The sequence below is a fragment of the Phyllostomus hastatus genome, unplaced genomic scaffold, assembly GCF_019186645.2.
Source record: "Phyllostomus hastatus isolate PE091 unplaced genomic scaffold, TTU_PhHast_1.1 phas_contig_62, whole genome shotgun sequence".
Taxonomy (NCBI): domain Eukaryota; kingdom Metazoa; phylum Chordata; class Mammalia; order Chiroptera; family Phyllostomidae; genus Phyllostomus; species Phyllostomus hastatus.
The window spans coordinates 20,364,471-20,381,841 of record NW_025333921.1 but is presented as its reverse complement, the minus strand read 5'-3'; the positions used below and the strand labels follow the sequence as shown (position 1 = coordinate 20,381,841).

At 38.5% G+C, this 17,371-nt stretch overlaps 1 protein-coding gene across 2 annotated transcripts in view; it reads right to left on the bottom strand.

Moving 5' to 3' along the window:
• PEAK1 (pseudopodium enriched atypical kinase 1) overlaps positions 1-17,371 on the bottom strand; it is a 179,297-nt gene that overhangs the window by 93,789 nt on the left and 68,137 nt on the right. For both annotated transcript variants that reach the window (XM_045848432.1, XM_045848433.1), the window contains exon 2: positions 1,470-4,705. In XM_045848432.1, the coding sequence (XP_045704388.1) occupies positions 1,470-4,594 (3,125 nt within the window). In that variant the 5' untranslated portion in view covers positions 4,595-4,705. The remainder of the gene's footprint in view (positions 1-1,469; positions 4,706-17,371) is intronic.

Sequence of the window (17,371 nt, the reverse complement as noted above, 5' to 3'; positions counted from 1 at the left end):
AGTCTTGAGAAAAAACAACAGAGTTGGAGAAATCATGTTACTTAATATCAAACTATAATATAAAGCCACAATAATCAAAGCAGCATGGTACTGGCATAAAAACATGCATAGATCAATGGAAGAAAATAGACAGTCCAGAAATAAACCACACCTTTATAGTTGATTAATATGCAATGGTGGAATCAAGTACAAACAATTGGGTAAAGATAGTTTATTCAATAAATGGTGCTGGCAAAAATTGTACAGATATGTGCAGAAAAATGAAATGAGACCACCTTCTTATACCACACACAAGAATAAATTGAAAATAGATTAACGACTTAAATGTTAGACCTGAAACCATAAAAATCATAGAAGAAAATATAGGCAGCAAAATCTCAGAATGTTTTGTTGGATATATCTCCCCAGGTGAGAGAAACAAAAGAAAAAGTAAACAAATGGAACTACATCAAACAAAAAGACTTTGCACAGCCAAGGAAATCATCAACAAAATAAAAAGGCAACCCACAGAATGGGAGGACATACTCACTGATACATCTGATAAGGAGTTAATGTCCAAAATTTATAAAGTACTTACAAAACTCAACACCAAAAAAGCAAACAAATCAATTAAAAAATGGGCAAAGGACTTGAATAGACACTTCTCCAAAGAGGACATACAGATGGCCAATAGGCATATGAAAACATGCTCAACCTCACTAATCATCTGAGAAATGCAAGTTAAAACCACAATTAGATACCATCTCGTACCTGTCAGAATGGCTATCATTAATAAGTCAACAAACAACAAGTGTTGGCTAGAAAGGGGGTCCCTTTTGCAATGTTGGTGGGAATGCAGATTGATGCAGCCACTGTGAAAAGCAGTATGGAGATACCTCAAAAAATTAAAAATGGGTCTGCCTTTTGACCCAGTGATCCCACTTCTGGGAATATATCTGAAGGAACTCAAAACACTAATTCAAAAGAACATAAGCATCCCTATGTTCACTGTAGTATTACTACAATTGCCAAGATATGGAAGCAGCCCAGGTGTCCATCAGTAGATACATGGATAAAACAACCATGGGACATTTACACAATGGAATACTACTTGGCCATAAAAGAAAGAAAATTTTACCTTCTGTGACAGTATGAATGGACCTGGAAAACATGCTAAGTTACATAAGCCAGTCAGAGAATGACAAATACCATATGATTTCACTCATATGTGGAATCTAATGAACAAACTGAACTAAGAAGGAAAATGGGGACAGACTCATACATGAAGAACAGATAGCATCTCGTGGTGGGGGGAGGTTAGGGAGTAGAGGATTGAGCAAAAACGAAAAAGGACTCATGGACATGGACAACAGTGTGGTGATTGCTGGGGAAAGGGGGCTATAAGAACACTAAATTGTAATGGAAAAAACTACAATAAAGATTAAATTAAAAAAAAAAGTTCCCACATTCTGCCAGTCTATTTCACATACCTGAGAATTTTTTTAGGAATCTGTGATGGAGAAGAATGACTCATTTTCTTTTCCTGGGAATCCTGCAGAAACCCATCCTGTGTTCCACTTTTCTCCATGACTGGGGACTGGTCTGCTCTGGCCTTATTCTGATCCACACTGAACTGGCCTTCAGCAGGGTCACACCTGTACATGAAGACGATGGCTGGTTTCTCACTAGACTCTCCTTTTGCCTCTGTGAACCACTGATGGCGTTGAACTGGAGGAGGGGGCAGCATGTGGATGACTGTGCCATCTAGGCCCACCAGTTTCCCTTTCTCTCGTTCTTTCTCTTTGTCATCCTCCTCATCTGTTTTCCGACGGCGGAAGAAGCTTTTAAATGATATCCAGCGTTTAGGTTTTGCATCAGCTGCCCGCCTGCTACCTTCAGAGTGCAAAACTGATTCAGCTTCTGTTGACCTGGTAGGGCTGGTTGACTTGGTCCAGTTGGTGAAATGCTTTTGCAGAAGGTTACTTGCATGGTAAGGGGAAGAAGTAGAGCGTGGTGGGGGAAAAGGAGGTGGTGGCTCACTTTGGGGATTAGTTACTAATTTGGAGGAGGTGACTGGCTTTGTCAGTGGATCTTTCTGTACTTCAGTGGTAAGATTTTCTGTGTTCTGAGGTGCTTCATGTTCACCACTGGGCTGAGATGTAAAGAGAGATTTGGGCCGGACTGGTGTACTCTTAGGAGCATCGACATCTGGAGGAATTGCATAAAGCTTTTCTACACTGCAAGCTTTATGGCCTGACGAGGGCATTTCTGGAGAAGACTGTGGAGGTTGAATAGAAGCCACAATCTGAGAGAGCACTGTACTTGCTTTCTCCCTGTTGTTGCTGCCACTGCCTACCATCTGAGACCCCTGAGTGCCTTCTGTTCTAGCAATAGGTTCTTGAGTGGTTCTCTGGATCTTTGTTGGGGAGCTGTGGCTGGAACTATAGGTTCTCTGTGGCGAAGACTGACCTCTGTTGAGACAGCTGTTAAACTCCTGGACCTTCTGAGCCACTGAGCCCCTTTTACGCTCTGTACCATTTGAAAACCCTTTACCTTGGGGACAATCAGTGGGGTTGCTGGTGGTGTCTTCAGACACTTTGCCTGTAGTTTCTATTTCTTCGTAAGTATGGCTTATCATACTTGTGGTTTTTTCCTTCACTGGAAGTTCTCCATTTGTTCCAAGAAAACTTTTATAAATGGCTAGATTGTCATATGCATTTGGATTGATTACAATGGGAACTTTAATAGCATTTTTGGAACTCCGAGCATAAGTTGGTTCGTCATGAATGATAATTGGAAAAGGTGGCATACCAGCATTGTTATAACTATTAAATTTTATTTCAGACAAATTAGGTGACTTAACAGGGATAGTTTTGGAGGAAACATTTATAGCTATGGGTGAAGTAGGTGCTGATTTGTGACAGTTTTTCCTTGGAGGGACATTTGGTCCAGTTCCACCACTAATTAATTCCACTTTAGGTATCTTTTGTCTTGGACTGGTACTGGAAGTCCATACTTCTTGGTATTGAATTGCACTGGATTTTTGGAATTGGGCACTTATTTTACCTGATGTCGATATAGGTGGTGTCACTGGAGAGTTTGGAGCAGAAGATGAACTTTTTGTCTTGGGGTTGTTAACAGGGCCCTCAAGGTGTTCACTGGCCATGGCTGCTGACACGTCCACAACAGTATATGGCTTACATATTGGCTGTTCGAGATTCACAACACGGTAGGGCTTCGCTTGTTCTTGTACAGGAATGAGGTTTATGATTACTGCTTGCCCAGCAATATCTGTAGAGGCTTTACTTCCTTGCTTCTCAGTTTGTACAGCAATCTTGCCATCCTTCTCTTCTAATCTGAGAGCAAGGACTGCTTTGTGAGTCTCTGGAATTTTTACTGAGCTTTTTGGTGCTTGTGATGAATGCTTCCCCTCACTGTTACCAGAGAGACTTTCATAATTGGGCTCATGTTCCTTCATATCCTTACAACCTCCTGGGTTACCAGGAGATATTCCCCCATTACAAGTCTTCTGGGATAAACAACTGGCTGTTTCAGAATGTGATTCTTCTGTTAAAGAAGAATCTGGTGATGTGGAGTCAGATGACACCATACTCTGAGTGCACGCTGGTCCACAAACTACAGAATTCTCTTCATAACCATTCAGGATTTCATCATAACTATCATCATAGTCTACAGCACAGATTCTCTGCAGAGACTTATTTCGCAGAGGAACAGTATTCCACTTTCTGTCCACATAGAATTGAACAGGAGACAAAGTATTTGCCCTAAAGTTAGCGAAGCGAGGTTGTCCCCTCATGCGAATCTCCATAGCCAACAGCTCTTCATCACTTTCATCCCAGCTCTCACGCTCCTCTTCCATGTTACTGAAAAGTATATCTTCCTCACTCTCCTCACCACTAGAAAACTCTGGGTAACAGAACAGGCCCCCTTCATTACTGATCACTTCTGTGCTCCCACTCAGAATTACGTGCTTGCCCTGAGTATCCTTTATCCCACCAATCATGCAACTTGGTGGAAGCTTTCTTTCTAATGACCGTTTATAGCAGTCATTTATTCTTCCTAAGAATATTTCTCTGGAGTTGGTTTCATTTCCTCTTATCTGAGAGGTAGTATCCAAGCCTGCTATCTCCTTCAACACTTCGGTTAGCCCATTGTTGTTATTTAGTATCTTCTTTGCATTATCATTATTGCCACAAGGTTTAGAAATATGTCTAATTCCTTCAATATCATTTTCATTATTATTATTGAGTGGTTTCTTATTCAAAGCTGTCGTGTTTGGGTTCCTCCTTATGATGACAGGTTTGTTCTCACAGTGTCCTTGAATGCCAAGCTCACTACATACACTTTGCCCATCTGCCACCATCATAGTGGGCTTCACAGCTATCGTGGGTTTTTTAGCCACAGGAGGCCGGAAATTTCTGGTGTTCCTGATACGCTGATTGTTACTGTGATTGGCATTACTTTTCACATTGCTGTGGGTAATGGGTGTCTTCTCCGGCTCTGGAGGGAGCTGGTGCAAGCTTTTAGGTTTAAAACAGTTCTTGCATTCACCAGGTTTCCAAACATGTTCAGTAAAGGTATTACAAGCAGACATTTTAGAAAATAGAACTTCACAGACAATACTTTCCTTTCAGTGCATGGCAAAACTTTCATCTGGTAGTGTTCACCTCCCCTATGTATCGTAGCAGCTCTTGTTAAGTATCATCTGTGGGAAAGGGAAAAAAGAAGAAAATCTGAATGGAAAAGGTACTATGAAGCTTTTCATGATGAATGACATAAAAAAATTGGCTCTGTTTCTTAAATTAAAAGATTGAGAGAAAAACTAACTGGAAAGTTATTTTACACACTTTTGTTGAACCATATCTAATCTTTTGTTTGATGCCTCTATGGAAATGATACTGTGAACTTCCTCTCCTGGGAATGCCTTTGAAACTGCTACCCACTAACCTGCCCGAGACTTCTTGGTGTATTGTGAGTTCCTCTTCCTCTATCTACCCTTTACATTTTGGATATCTCATAGTCTCCTCAAAGTTATCACATTCAAAACTAATCTTCTGGCTACCCCTTTTTTCAACTCCAAAAATCTACATCCCAGATTGCTCTATCCAGCAAAGCTTTCATTTAGAATGGAAGGGCAGATAAAGTGCTGCTCAGATAAGGTCAAGTTAAAGGAGTTCATCATCACCAAGCCCTGTTTTAGATAAAAAACATGTATAGTAAAATGACAACAAACACAATTATTAACAACCACACTTAAAACAAAAACAAACTAAGCAAACAACTAGAACAGGAATAGAACCACAGAAATGGAGATCATATGGAGGGTTAGCAACAGGGGAGTGGGAGGAGGAGAGAGGGGGAAAAGGTACAGAGAATAAGTAGCATAGGTGGTAGGTAGAAAGTAGACAGGGGGAGGGCAAGAATAGTATGGGAAATGTAAAAGCTAAAGAACTTATGACACATGGACATAAACTAAAGGGGGGGAATGTGGGTGGGAGAGGGTGTGCAGGGTGGAGGGGAATGAAGCGGGGGAAATGAGACAACTGTAATAGCATAATCAATAAAATATATTTAAAACCAAACAAAACAAAAAAAACAAAAACCTATTCTACTCTAACCAGCTTTTCTTTACCCACTAGGCCACTTTCTTCCTCTTCTACCCTAACTCAATTAATGTCATCCATTTAGACAGCTAAACTTCAACCTTCAGACAATTTTTTTAAACTTTTTTCTTTATTTTTATTGATCTTCAGACCATTCTTGACACCTCTCCCCTCAATTCTAACACCATGTCCTATTAATTCCCTAAATTAGTCTTGCCAATTTTACTTATTATATTTCACTAGAACTCATTCTTGCCATTACCAACACTGTAATTAATTTGCCTAAATGTCTACAATAGGCTGTTAACTGATCTTCATGTCTTTAGCCTCACCCCATTCCAATCCTACCCTTGTTATTTGAAGTGTGACCCTCAGTCAAGTAGTACCAACCTCAATGGGGAACTTGTTAGAAAGGTAGTATCTTAGATTTACTAGATCAGAATCTGTATTTTAATAAGATTCTCTGATGATTCCACTGTCCTATACCACCATCAGATTTAGCTTTGTAAAATGTTAACATGATCATCTATAGCTTAACTATTGTGTGGCTCAATCTTACCTACTGTATTGGCTACCAAATGTCACTTTGCAAACTAGAGATTGCTAGCTGAGTAAGAATCATCTGGGAAACCATCCTAGATATACCTAGTCAATCTCTGAGAAATGAGTCTGGGGATCTGATTTTTAAAATAAGTTCTCCAGGTAATTATCTGTTCATTGAGGTATTGGAATCTCTAGTTATAGAATGGAATACAAGTCCCTTAAGTTTTCATGATATGGTCTTTGTCTTCCTTCTAACTTTATGTTTTGAAAATTAAGTATCCTTATCATTCATACCCTAAATCCCACAGGACAACTTATTTTTCCTTGGCACTATCGAAGTCACTTAGACATATCTCCATTTATAAGCATTTTCATTTTTAACTTTTTCCTCACTTAAAGAAGTTTCTGACCTTCTTTAAGTCCCGAACTATACCTTATTCATCTGTATCTTATTCATCTGTATATATCTAGCATAAGGTGCTGAATAAACACTGGTTGATTAAATTTCCTGGGTTTAAAGGTAATTAAAAAAAGAAAGAATCTTATGGCTCTCTTCTCTTGTCTTAAGCACATAGCTACGGACCTTCCCACAGGACATCACTAGTCTTACATTTCTATGTTGGATATTATGATAAAGTTGGCAGTACATACGTACATATAAGAACTATTTTAATAATTGAAAAGTTTAACTTCACTTCTGTATGGCAGTAATAGAATCCTTGCTTTGGCCAGAAAATGAACCTTTTTTGTCAAGTTTCAGCACATTTATAAGGAAGGAAAAAATATTTTCTTTAGCAAATATATGCAAAACTAAATCTTTCATAAACAATAAAAACTAATAAAACTAAGTCTTTTATAAAAAACTCTGCCTCAGTGGAAGAAATACAGACTTAAAGATCAAAGAATTCCATACAGAGAGCCCAACAACTCAGTCCATATCTAAGTTCATTATTAGCTGAAGATCATTAAACTGCCTTTTTCAAAAAGGCTAAAATTTATTTCTCAAGTGTTTGTTTAAAAGCATTTATTTACTCTTTTAATATGTTAGAAGCTATACCCCTAAGATGATAAAACAATGTCCTGCTAGTCTGAGACTAGAACATTTTGAGTAAGGAGAAGAATGGCATAAAATTAGGCCAAAAAAGGAAAGCTGGGGCCAATCAAACAAGGCTTTTTAGGCTTTTATGCTGGGAACCGCCCTGCCTGGTATCAGAAGCTGAAACCCCCGCCTAGGCTAAGGCTAAGGCTAAGGCTAAGGGAATGCTCTTGGAACTGTAAACCAGCAAGGAGACAAAAGCTTATCTCCCTGGCAGGAATGCTGCTTCTGCTGCTTTATTCATAACTGAACCCCAAAAAGCTTGGTCGGTTAGCCAAAGACGGGTAAGATTCCCCACAGGGGGAACGACCTAAGACAGTCACGATCTCTTTGGGAGGCCCCCCAAAAGAAGGACTTGGGGGGGCTGCAGCAAAAGGGGGTGATGGACCCTCACTCCTCGGCTTTGATATAGCCTGAGTTCTCAGCATCTGGGAGAAAACCTCCTTGTCTCTCAGTTGCCTTAGTTCCCTTGCTCCACCTAAGCCTGAAACAATGACAGGGTGGTGCAGCTCGGTACTGAGAAGTGCGGATTCCCCGGGTGATCAGGCCTAAGAAGGAACATGTAAATTACTGTGAAACCTTCTTTGTTTAGAATGCTCTCAGTTGAATGAGAAGGGTCTTAGGAGGAAGTTAGTTTGTTTCTCAGTCTTACAGCTCTTTGACCCCGACTCAACAGACCGGCAGAGTTCTTTGTTTTCTGTGGTTCCTTACTTCCCCCTAATGAGTACTGTACTTTACCTGGATTATTATGCAAAATGAGCCCAATAAAAGCAGATATGGACTGTAAATCGGCGCGCTCCCCACTAGGGGGGGTGGCCATTCCGTCCCTACTTCCCCACAGAAACTGGTCTGTCTCTGTGCATGTTGTTTTTTCTCGCGTGTTTATCATCGAGTCATCCACAGCGTTCCGTGGACACTGCTGGCCGGAGACCCACGCAACACTTTTAAAGATTAGGGTTTATCCTAAGAGGAGTGTGAAGCCACTGGAGGGCTTTAAACAAGTGAAACAACATGATACAATTTGCATTTTTAAAAAGATGGCTCTAACTAAAAACAAAAAACTTAGGTATAAGTTTAACAAAATGTCTAAAATCTATATGCAGAAATGTACAAAACACTGGTAAAAGATATCAAATACCTAAATAAATGAAGAGATATACCCTGTTCTCTTGATACTGTTAAGATGTTAATTGTACCCAAAGTACTATGTAGATTTAACATAATTGCAACCAAAATCCAGGGAGGATTTTTTTGCAGAAATCACAAGCTGATTCAAAAATTTATATGGAAAAGCAAAGAATTAGAATAGACAAAACAATATTGAGGAAAAAAAGTTGGAAGAGTTAGGTAAGTATTGAAATATATTTAGCATAAAGCTACAGTGTGGTGTGGGCAAAGGATAAGAACACAGAATGGGGACATGGGATTAAGTAAATTACAGACAACAGGACAAATCTAGCCTGTAGCCTGTTTTTCTATGTCCCTAAACTAAGGATGCTTTAAAAATTTTTATGTGGTTGAAAAAAATCAATAGAATATTTTTGACAAGTGAAAATTACATGAAATTCAAATTTCAGTACCCATAAATAAAGCTATATTGGAACACAGCCAGGTTCATTTCTTTACATATTATCTATGACAACTTTTGTGCTACAATGAAGAGTTGAGTAGCTATGAACAGTTGTAGGTGACTCCCTCATCACTTTGCAGTGCTTTTTAGTGTTCTAAAGATTGCAAAATTCCCACTGCTACATCTATCACCAGTGTGAAAACACAGTTTTCAATGATAAAAATCATAAAACTTTATTATATATATGTATTAATAGATGAACATTTGTATTTAATTTTGATGAGAAGAAACACTTAATTCTGAGTCCTTAGTAAGCAAAATGTTATCTCACCACCCCCCAATTCCATTCTTCTTATTAGCAGAACTGTGTCACAAAAATTATACTCAATTATTATATTTTAAATTGTCAAAAATTCATGGAAATTTGTTTTTTCTCTTATTATACAAGTACCTACACAATATCTTGGATTTTGCCTTTTGACTTACAAAACCTAAAATATTCACCAACTGGTTCTTTACAGAAAAAGTTTGCTTACCCCTGACATAGATCAGAATAGAGAGAACAGAGTAGAGTCTAAAAATAGACCCATGCAAATATAGACAATGATCTTGACAAAGACAAAAAGAATATTCTTTTCAACCAATGTGCTAGAACTAGACATCCATAGGCAATAAAAGAAATCTCAATCTCTACCTCAGGCCCCATAAACAAAAGTTTAACTCAAAATGGATCACAGATCTAAGTATAAAATTTAAAAGAAAACATAAGAGAAAATCTTTGCAACCATCGGTTAGGCACAGTTCTTAGATACAACACCAAAAGACTGATCTATATAAGAAAAAAAAAGATAATTAGAACTTCATCAAAATAAAATATGTTTGCTCTGATAAAGATACTGATAAACAAATGCAAAGACAAGCCACAGATGAGAATATTTTTGCAAAGTATATACCTGGCTTTGTATACAGAATATATAAAGGACTTTGAACATTCAACAAAAATAAAATACTAATTAAAAATACACAAATGACTTAAACATATACTTCATCAAAAGTATATACTGATTTCACATAAACATGTGAAAGATGCTAAATATCATTAGTCATACAGGAATGGTAGCTCACTGTAGTTTCAATGAGCTACCATTATACATGTTAGAATGGTTAAAATAAAATTAAAACAAAAACTGGTGCTAGGGAGAATGTGGAGCAATTGAAACTCTCATATTGCTAGTAGGAGTGCAAATGGCTCAGCCACTCTGTAAAAAACTTGGAATAATGGTGTGTTCCCAGTCCTCTATGAGACCAAAGCATCCAGTGTAATATGAAAAATTTCATAATTCAAAAAGTTAATCTGTAAAATAAATATCTACAATTATACAAATATGAATTCTTCACAAAAGTAAAAAGAGATAGCACCTATGAACAGATATTTAAAGGCTGATGCTTAAAGTTATTTTAGGAATCTGTTTTTTCAGGAACATACATATGAAGAATCCTAAGAAATATTATTCTGAATCTTTTATTACAATTAGAATCTTGACTGCAATTAGGTAATTTTCATATCAGAAACAAAAAAATAAAATACAAAAAAAAGAAACAGTTTGGCAGTTTCCTATAAAGTTTAACAACGTACAATGGAGCTCAGCACCCATGCCCCTAGGTGTTCACCCTGAGACAAAGGAACAGTGATGTTTACATTGAAGCCTGTGCATAAAGGCTTACAGGCAAACACTGGTGTAACAGGGTGCAGCCAAGAGGGAGGGGCACAAATAGAGATTTGGAATGGGGTCCAGAACTCAGGGTGTCCAGGAAATATTAGGATGTCCTCACCCTCCCCCACACAGGTGTGGGTTGGGGGAAGGGACAAATGGAACGGGGCCATTGAGAGCTGTTTTGCATAGCAACAGCTTTGCAGCTAACCTCTGGCATGGTCATTTAACATATCTATAACCTTTAACTGGTTACATAGATACGTTAAATAGCTGTGGCCATGCTCTGAGCCAGGGGAATGGAAGTAACTTCCCCACCAAGGTGTAACTGGGGGGGCAGATCCCCCAAGTTACAGCGCCTGCGTGAGAGCTTGGAGAAGACTGGCTCCATGACATGGGGCCACGCCTGCCCAGATTCACGATGGCAGCCCAGTAAAGCTGGAAAGATGTGAGAGTGCTGGCAAGTGTAGCCTATGGTGGGAGGAGTCAGAAATGGGGCTGCAGAGGAGGACTGGCGTGGGGATTTAAACCTAGACTCGGCAGCCATTGAGGAGAGAACCACTCGGTCTTTAGCAGAGTGGGGACTCCTGCAGCCCTGCCAGAGAGAATCACCCTTTGGCTTTAGCAGAGAACAGCCACTCAGCTTTGGCAGAGTGGAGACCTCCCTCCTTGCAGCCACTGAGGAGAGAACCACGCATTTTTGGCTGAGTGGGGACTCCCATAGCCCTGGGAGAGAGGACCACAAGGCTTTGCCAGAGTGGAGACTCCCGCAGCCATTGTGCAGAGAGGACCACGAGGCTGGGGCAGTGGAGAGAGAACCTCGAGGCTTTGCCAGAGTGGGGACCCCCGCAGCTTTAGAAGGGGGAACCATCACCCAGCATTAGCAGAGATCCTGGCAACACAGCTGATGGTGCTGGGAACCAAGGGAGGCCTTCCAGCCGAGACGAATTACTGGGAAGAACCAGGGGCTGCCTGAGCCACAGACTTCTATTTCTTCTCCTGAGATATGGTACCCCAGACTGGGCAAAGGGGAAGGAAGGACTGTATGTGTTTGTGGGTGTTTTAAGGGACTTTGGGATCTTGATGAAGACATTAGGTCACTACTTCAAGTCTGTATAGCATTAAATAAACATTTCCTTTCCTTTTCACGAATCTCTGGCATTGAGAGATGTCTTTCTATAAGGTGGCAGACATAACGAACCTAGGGGTTCCTTTTGGGTAACAGTATATTGCCTTTGGCCCCCCTTTGTTCTGTAACAGTGGGAACAGTGGGAAATACTGTGTAATAGTAGTTACATGACTGCATGTGTTGGTCAAAACTCAGAACTGTACACTTAAATAAAAGATTTTTTCTGTATATAAATCAAACCTCAATAAATCCGACTCAAAAGATAATAGACAGCTCTGGCTGCTGTGTGAAAAGTAACTCGGAAAGAACAGGCTGGGTGGGGGGTAAGGGGAGGAATGGGAGGAAGGCAGGAGACTTCAAAGAACTATTGGGGGCAAAATAAGATATGACAAGAATCTGGAGTAGGATGTGGCACCAGAGAAGGAGAAAAAGGTAGATGCAGGAATAAGTGAATTCTGGAGCAACATTTTAGGTTTATGAAATTGAATGATTTGTGGGGCCACTTACTGAGATAAATAATGTTGGAGGAGGTACAACTTTTGGAGGGAAGATTATGAGTCTACATTTTTTTGTCAGCCTGCAGGTATGTAATAGGGCAAGGAACTGAATTGAGAATTCTGGAACACGGAAAAGAATCCTGCTGTTCTTATCTAGAAATTATTAGCATAGAAATATCTAGGCCAAAAAGGAAATAGAATGAGCTGGGGTAGTAGCCTTGGTACATGAACAGGGAGAAGAGGATACTCTTCATAGAAAACTCAAAAGTTACAGCAGTAAGTATGATGATACAGAAGCCAGATGAGATTTCATTAAGGGGCTGAAGATAACTGTTCAAATTCTGCTGAAAGGTAACAGAGCTCGAGTACTAAATGTGCCTACAGGACTTTGATGTGAGTTCACTGGTGATCTTAGCAGTGGGGGGATAGAAAGCAGAGTGGGGTGAGTTGAAGACTGAGGAGGTAAGAGAGTAAGTGTAGATACCTTTTTTTAGAAGTTTAGGGTGAAAAGTGGAAGAAAGACCTGGGAATATGGAGAAGGTATCTAATTCCTTATTTTAAAATGGCAGAAACAATATGATGTTGAATGCCAGTATTAACTGGAGGAGAGGCTGAAAAGACAGGAAAAAGAGGTAGATAAATCACAAAACTTAAAATGCTAAAACTGAGTAGGCCCTTAGGTCAATCTCTGTTTCACAGATGGGGGAAAACTGAAGCTCAGAAAGACTACATAGCAAATGAAAGACTATAGCTATGTATAATATATTTTGTTTTAATTTTTTTCTTTTTTATATATGTTTTTTTTCTTGTTATATGTGCTCACCACTAAAAATAAGAACAGTATAAAGGAAATATATATCATGTGTAATCCTGTTACTCAGAATTAACTTCATTAATATTTGGGGTAGTTCCTGTAAGTCACCAAAATTTTTTTTAGTGTTTGCCATGACAAAGTAACTGCTTGAATTAAAGCCAACCCTCCAAAACTTTAAAAAAAACATTGCAAAATTGCCTGTCTACTCAGCATTATGTGGCACTGAAAGCAAAAGAATAAGGAATCCTGGCCTAATATCTTGTAAACCTAGTTAAAGCCATTGCTCTTTAAAAACTAGTAGATAAATAGTAAAAATAACTTCTCAATTTGAGTGCAAGTAAAATAATTCAGTCAAGAAATAGCTGCTGAGTTGATTAGCAGCTATAACATTATCCATAGGATGGTCAAGTGAGATTCACCAAGAACACAGTTTATTGTCAGTGGTAAGCACAACAGAAATTCATCAATAAAATTGAAACCTTGGATTTGACCTTTTTTTTTTACCAGCTCAGTGTACATCTGTATTCATGCTCCTATAAAACCAAGGGATGAACCAAGCAAACACTGTTAGCAAGCACCAGATGCAGCTGCTTTCTAAGCCACCGAAGTCTTAACCAGGGTGGTTTCATTTTTCAACACTAATTGTGTTTGGAAACAAAGATGTATACTTTAAAACAGTGTCAAAACAATTTTAACTTATAATAGATCTTACAAAGAGAAGCTATACTGGATGAAATTCTGTCCAAAGAGCCATCTTTGGCTTCCTGCCTTTGTAAAATGACTTCAACGGCAATAACTACCAGCTTTGCCTGCTTAACACTGACACCCCCGAAACAGGAAACTCCAGTCATCAAAATTATGCTTGAGGAAAAAAAATGTCTCCCCAGGGCACTTATGCAAAGGAAATATGACCATCTACCCTGGTGTGTTTTATTTATTTGCTAACAAAGGTCTGATATGAAGCACCCAAATGGGAAGTTTGAGAAGAAAACCTCAAAGTCAATCCTAGGATAAAATGGCTGATGGTAGAGCTTAAGGACTGAAACTGCCCCTAGAAGCTAGCCAGGATTCCATGATCTAAAATCCAGTTTCACATTTGACAGTTTCAAGACCAAAGCCCTTCACGATGAACCTATTCAAGAGTAGTCTATTTCACTTCAAGACATGATGGCTTTTTAAGAACCTATTACTGGGTTTTACTTGCTCTACTGCTATACAATGATAATAATTTGCTTCTAGCCCAAGAGTTTAAAGCAGATTTGACACAAACAATTAAACCCACACTGGATTTCAATCTTGGAATAAATAGGCTGGCAGAAAGAGCTGGAGTTCCTTAAGCTGAATTCAGTTTCTGAGTCAATGAAGAAAGGGAGAGTGTGTTAGGTGGTATATTAAACACCATACACAGATACTTCCTAAAGGCACCCAAGAAGAATCTGTCAATTATCAAGGAGGATGGGAAATGGACTGCAAAGCTCCTCCCCCAATCCTGTGACTCTTGGAGGCCATTGTTTCTCTTCCTAAAATCTGTCACACTGCCAGAGTCAGAGTCAAGAGTCCTCACTACTGTACACAGCTTTTAAGGACACTTTAGTAAGGAACTATCCACCTACGTGTCATCCTACACAGTCCATCTCCAGGATACTAGGCTAAAATTCACAAGTCAAGGTTCTCATTAAACTTTTGTAATGTTACATGTGGGTCACATATCAAAAAAGGAAAGGAAAATGTGACAAGTATCCTCATGTCACTGTTCCCAACCTTTCCTTCTTCCACAGTGAAAAATGCTGACCCAATACCCCAACCAATTGCCAAAATCTTCAGCATATGACTAAACCGGTGGAGAGAGGAAGTGAAAGCAAAGCTGCAGGAAAAGGTTTTATAGGAGATAAAACACAGTGCTAATTTGGTGCATAAATGACAATTCCGTGAGTAAAAAAGAAACTTTGTAATTTGAGATCTGAGCCCCCCCACCCAAAAATCACAGTTCTTTGTTATCACAAAAATAGGCAAGAATACACAAGAATTTAAGAAATAAGGTTCTTTTCCTGACTATAGAAGAAACCAAAGTAAAACTTGCTTAATTTTGGAAACTGAAACTCTGGCAAAAAGAAGAATCCCATTCATGTGCAATTGTTCTAACTACAAGTTTTTCCTGACAATTTCCTTTTTGTCACATAACAGTCATCTCCAGATGTGCAACAGCAAATGCACACTGTAAAGCAGCATGCTTTGATCCCAGCATTCAAACTTTTTGATGAACCAGCTAAATAATAATTATTATAAGCTTAGCAGTAACTAGTTATGAGATTTTAAATTCTAAATGTTTATTGAACCCACCTCAGACCCCTACTTAAGAAGGTACATATCAAGAGGAGGTTAAAACATTATTAACAGCCAAAGACTTCATAGTTTTTTTTTACAATTTATTCTGTTCATAAACTGTTTCTTCTCCCTGGAATGTACAAGTATTTCCTCTAATACTGTTCCACTTGGCAAAACTCTATCCTCTGAGAACCAGTTCAAATTGTATCTCTGTGATGAAACTTGACTCCCTAAATATCTTTATTATAATACCATGGTGTGTTGTTAAAGTCCCTAGAAGGAAGGGCTGTCTTTTCATTTCTATATATCTTGGATTGCTTGGAATTTACAAGATACTATATGAATGCTTGCTAAATAATAATTAGCTGTCTGGGCTGCCCCGAAGTCGTGTTTTTGTGCTTCAGAGTACTGAGGAGTGAGTATTTTCAGGCAAGTTAAGCATAACCTTTTACTCAGCCAAGCTCCAGTCAGGAACCACCCTTATTTAGAGGCACCTGGAAAACTGCCGGTTGAGTGTGAATGGTCAGATGCGACTAGAAGTTGTCTTGCTGTGTCCTTCCTTTTACTTCCTCAAACCACTGAGCTGTCAAATGAATAAAGCCATACTATGGGTGAATTGAGATGTGAAAAGACAGGAGCATTTGGATTTAAAAGAAAGTAATAAGAAAGGAATAATGAGGGTAGTGTAAGATTCAAAGGTGAGAAAAAGAAGTAAAGAAGGGCAAAAAGAAGTCAAGAAAGGAAAGAGAAATAAGACAACAGTCAATTATTCTGAGAGTAATCACACTTGAATGTTTATAGCAACACAATCACAGGAAACAATGTCATTGGTTATCACTCTTCACCATTTCTATAAGTTTTATTGTCTTCCATGACTTGTACATTTTTAGGAGTTAACATTTTTCTAATCATACTAAAACTAGTTATAGAAAAAGGTAAACAATACATTCTATACAACATTTATAATTTATACTTAAAAAATTTTTTATTGTTGTTCAATTACAGTTACCCCCATTTTTCCACCATTACTCTCCCCTGCCCTACCCAATCCCCACATTCCCCTTTCGATCCCCCCCACCCCCCATCGTCATCCATGGGTCCTTCATACATGTTCCTTGACTTTACCCTTCCCCTTTTTCCACCTTTATCCCTCCTTCACCCTTCCCCTCTGGTTACTGTCACACTTTTAAAAGGGGGACTGAAATTAATGAAAATCTGAATTATACAAAACTTCAAAGAAATATAGATGTATTGCTTTCGGAGAGGTAATTATAACTAGTATAACAGTCTTTCCTGATAGAGGTATTTGAAGGACCTGTTCTAATACGTAAGAATTATTTTTTGTAATAGTTATAAATAAATAATGGCTTAAGAATACATTAAGAAGGTATCTTTCAAATGGGGATCCAGGATGTATTTCCAAGGGTCCATGAGTTCTCCAAAAAAGCTTCAACACTGAACTGAGCAAAGTTTACACCTAAAAAAATTAATATAAACATATGCTGGACCACTGCAACAGTCACTTGTTAACCATGCAGAGCAACAGGATTCACAACGTGGTTACAAATGTACAGATACATTTGTTTTTCTAATTTGAGCCAGCATCAAGCATCACTTTAAGTGTAAGGAATAACCAGGAAAAGAGACTCACTTAAATATGTAAATGATAGTCTCACTAGTTAAAAAGCAAAATAACATCCTAGTGTACTCACTCTAGATTGTACTAATGTTGGGTTTTCAACATGCTGAAAAGAAATGTAGAAGAAAGCCAATGGTAATGAAAGCTGCCAAGAAACCTGTAGAGCAACAAGTCAGCTCCATGCCCATATTGCAAACAATAATTCAATGTCAGCAAAAGACCATCTATCACACTAAAATAATGTTAATTTGCACTTCATTAGTTTTATAGGTTTTACTGTGCTTAACTTTTAAATTTGCTTTGGTTTATAGTCAAATGAGAAATATAAACATAGGAATTCATACCTAATTTTATGTTTGTTCATATTTAAATATAATAAATTTAAGTAAATATTTAAGTAAATTATAATAGTTTTATATTACTGAAAGTTTGCAGTTTTTAAT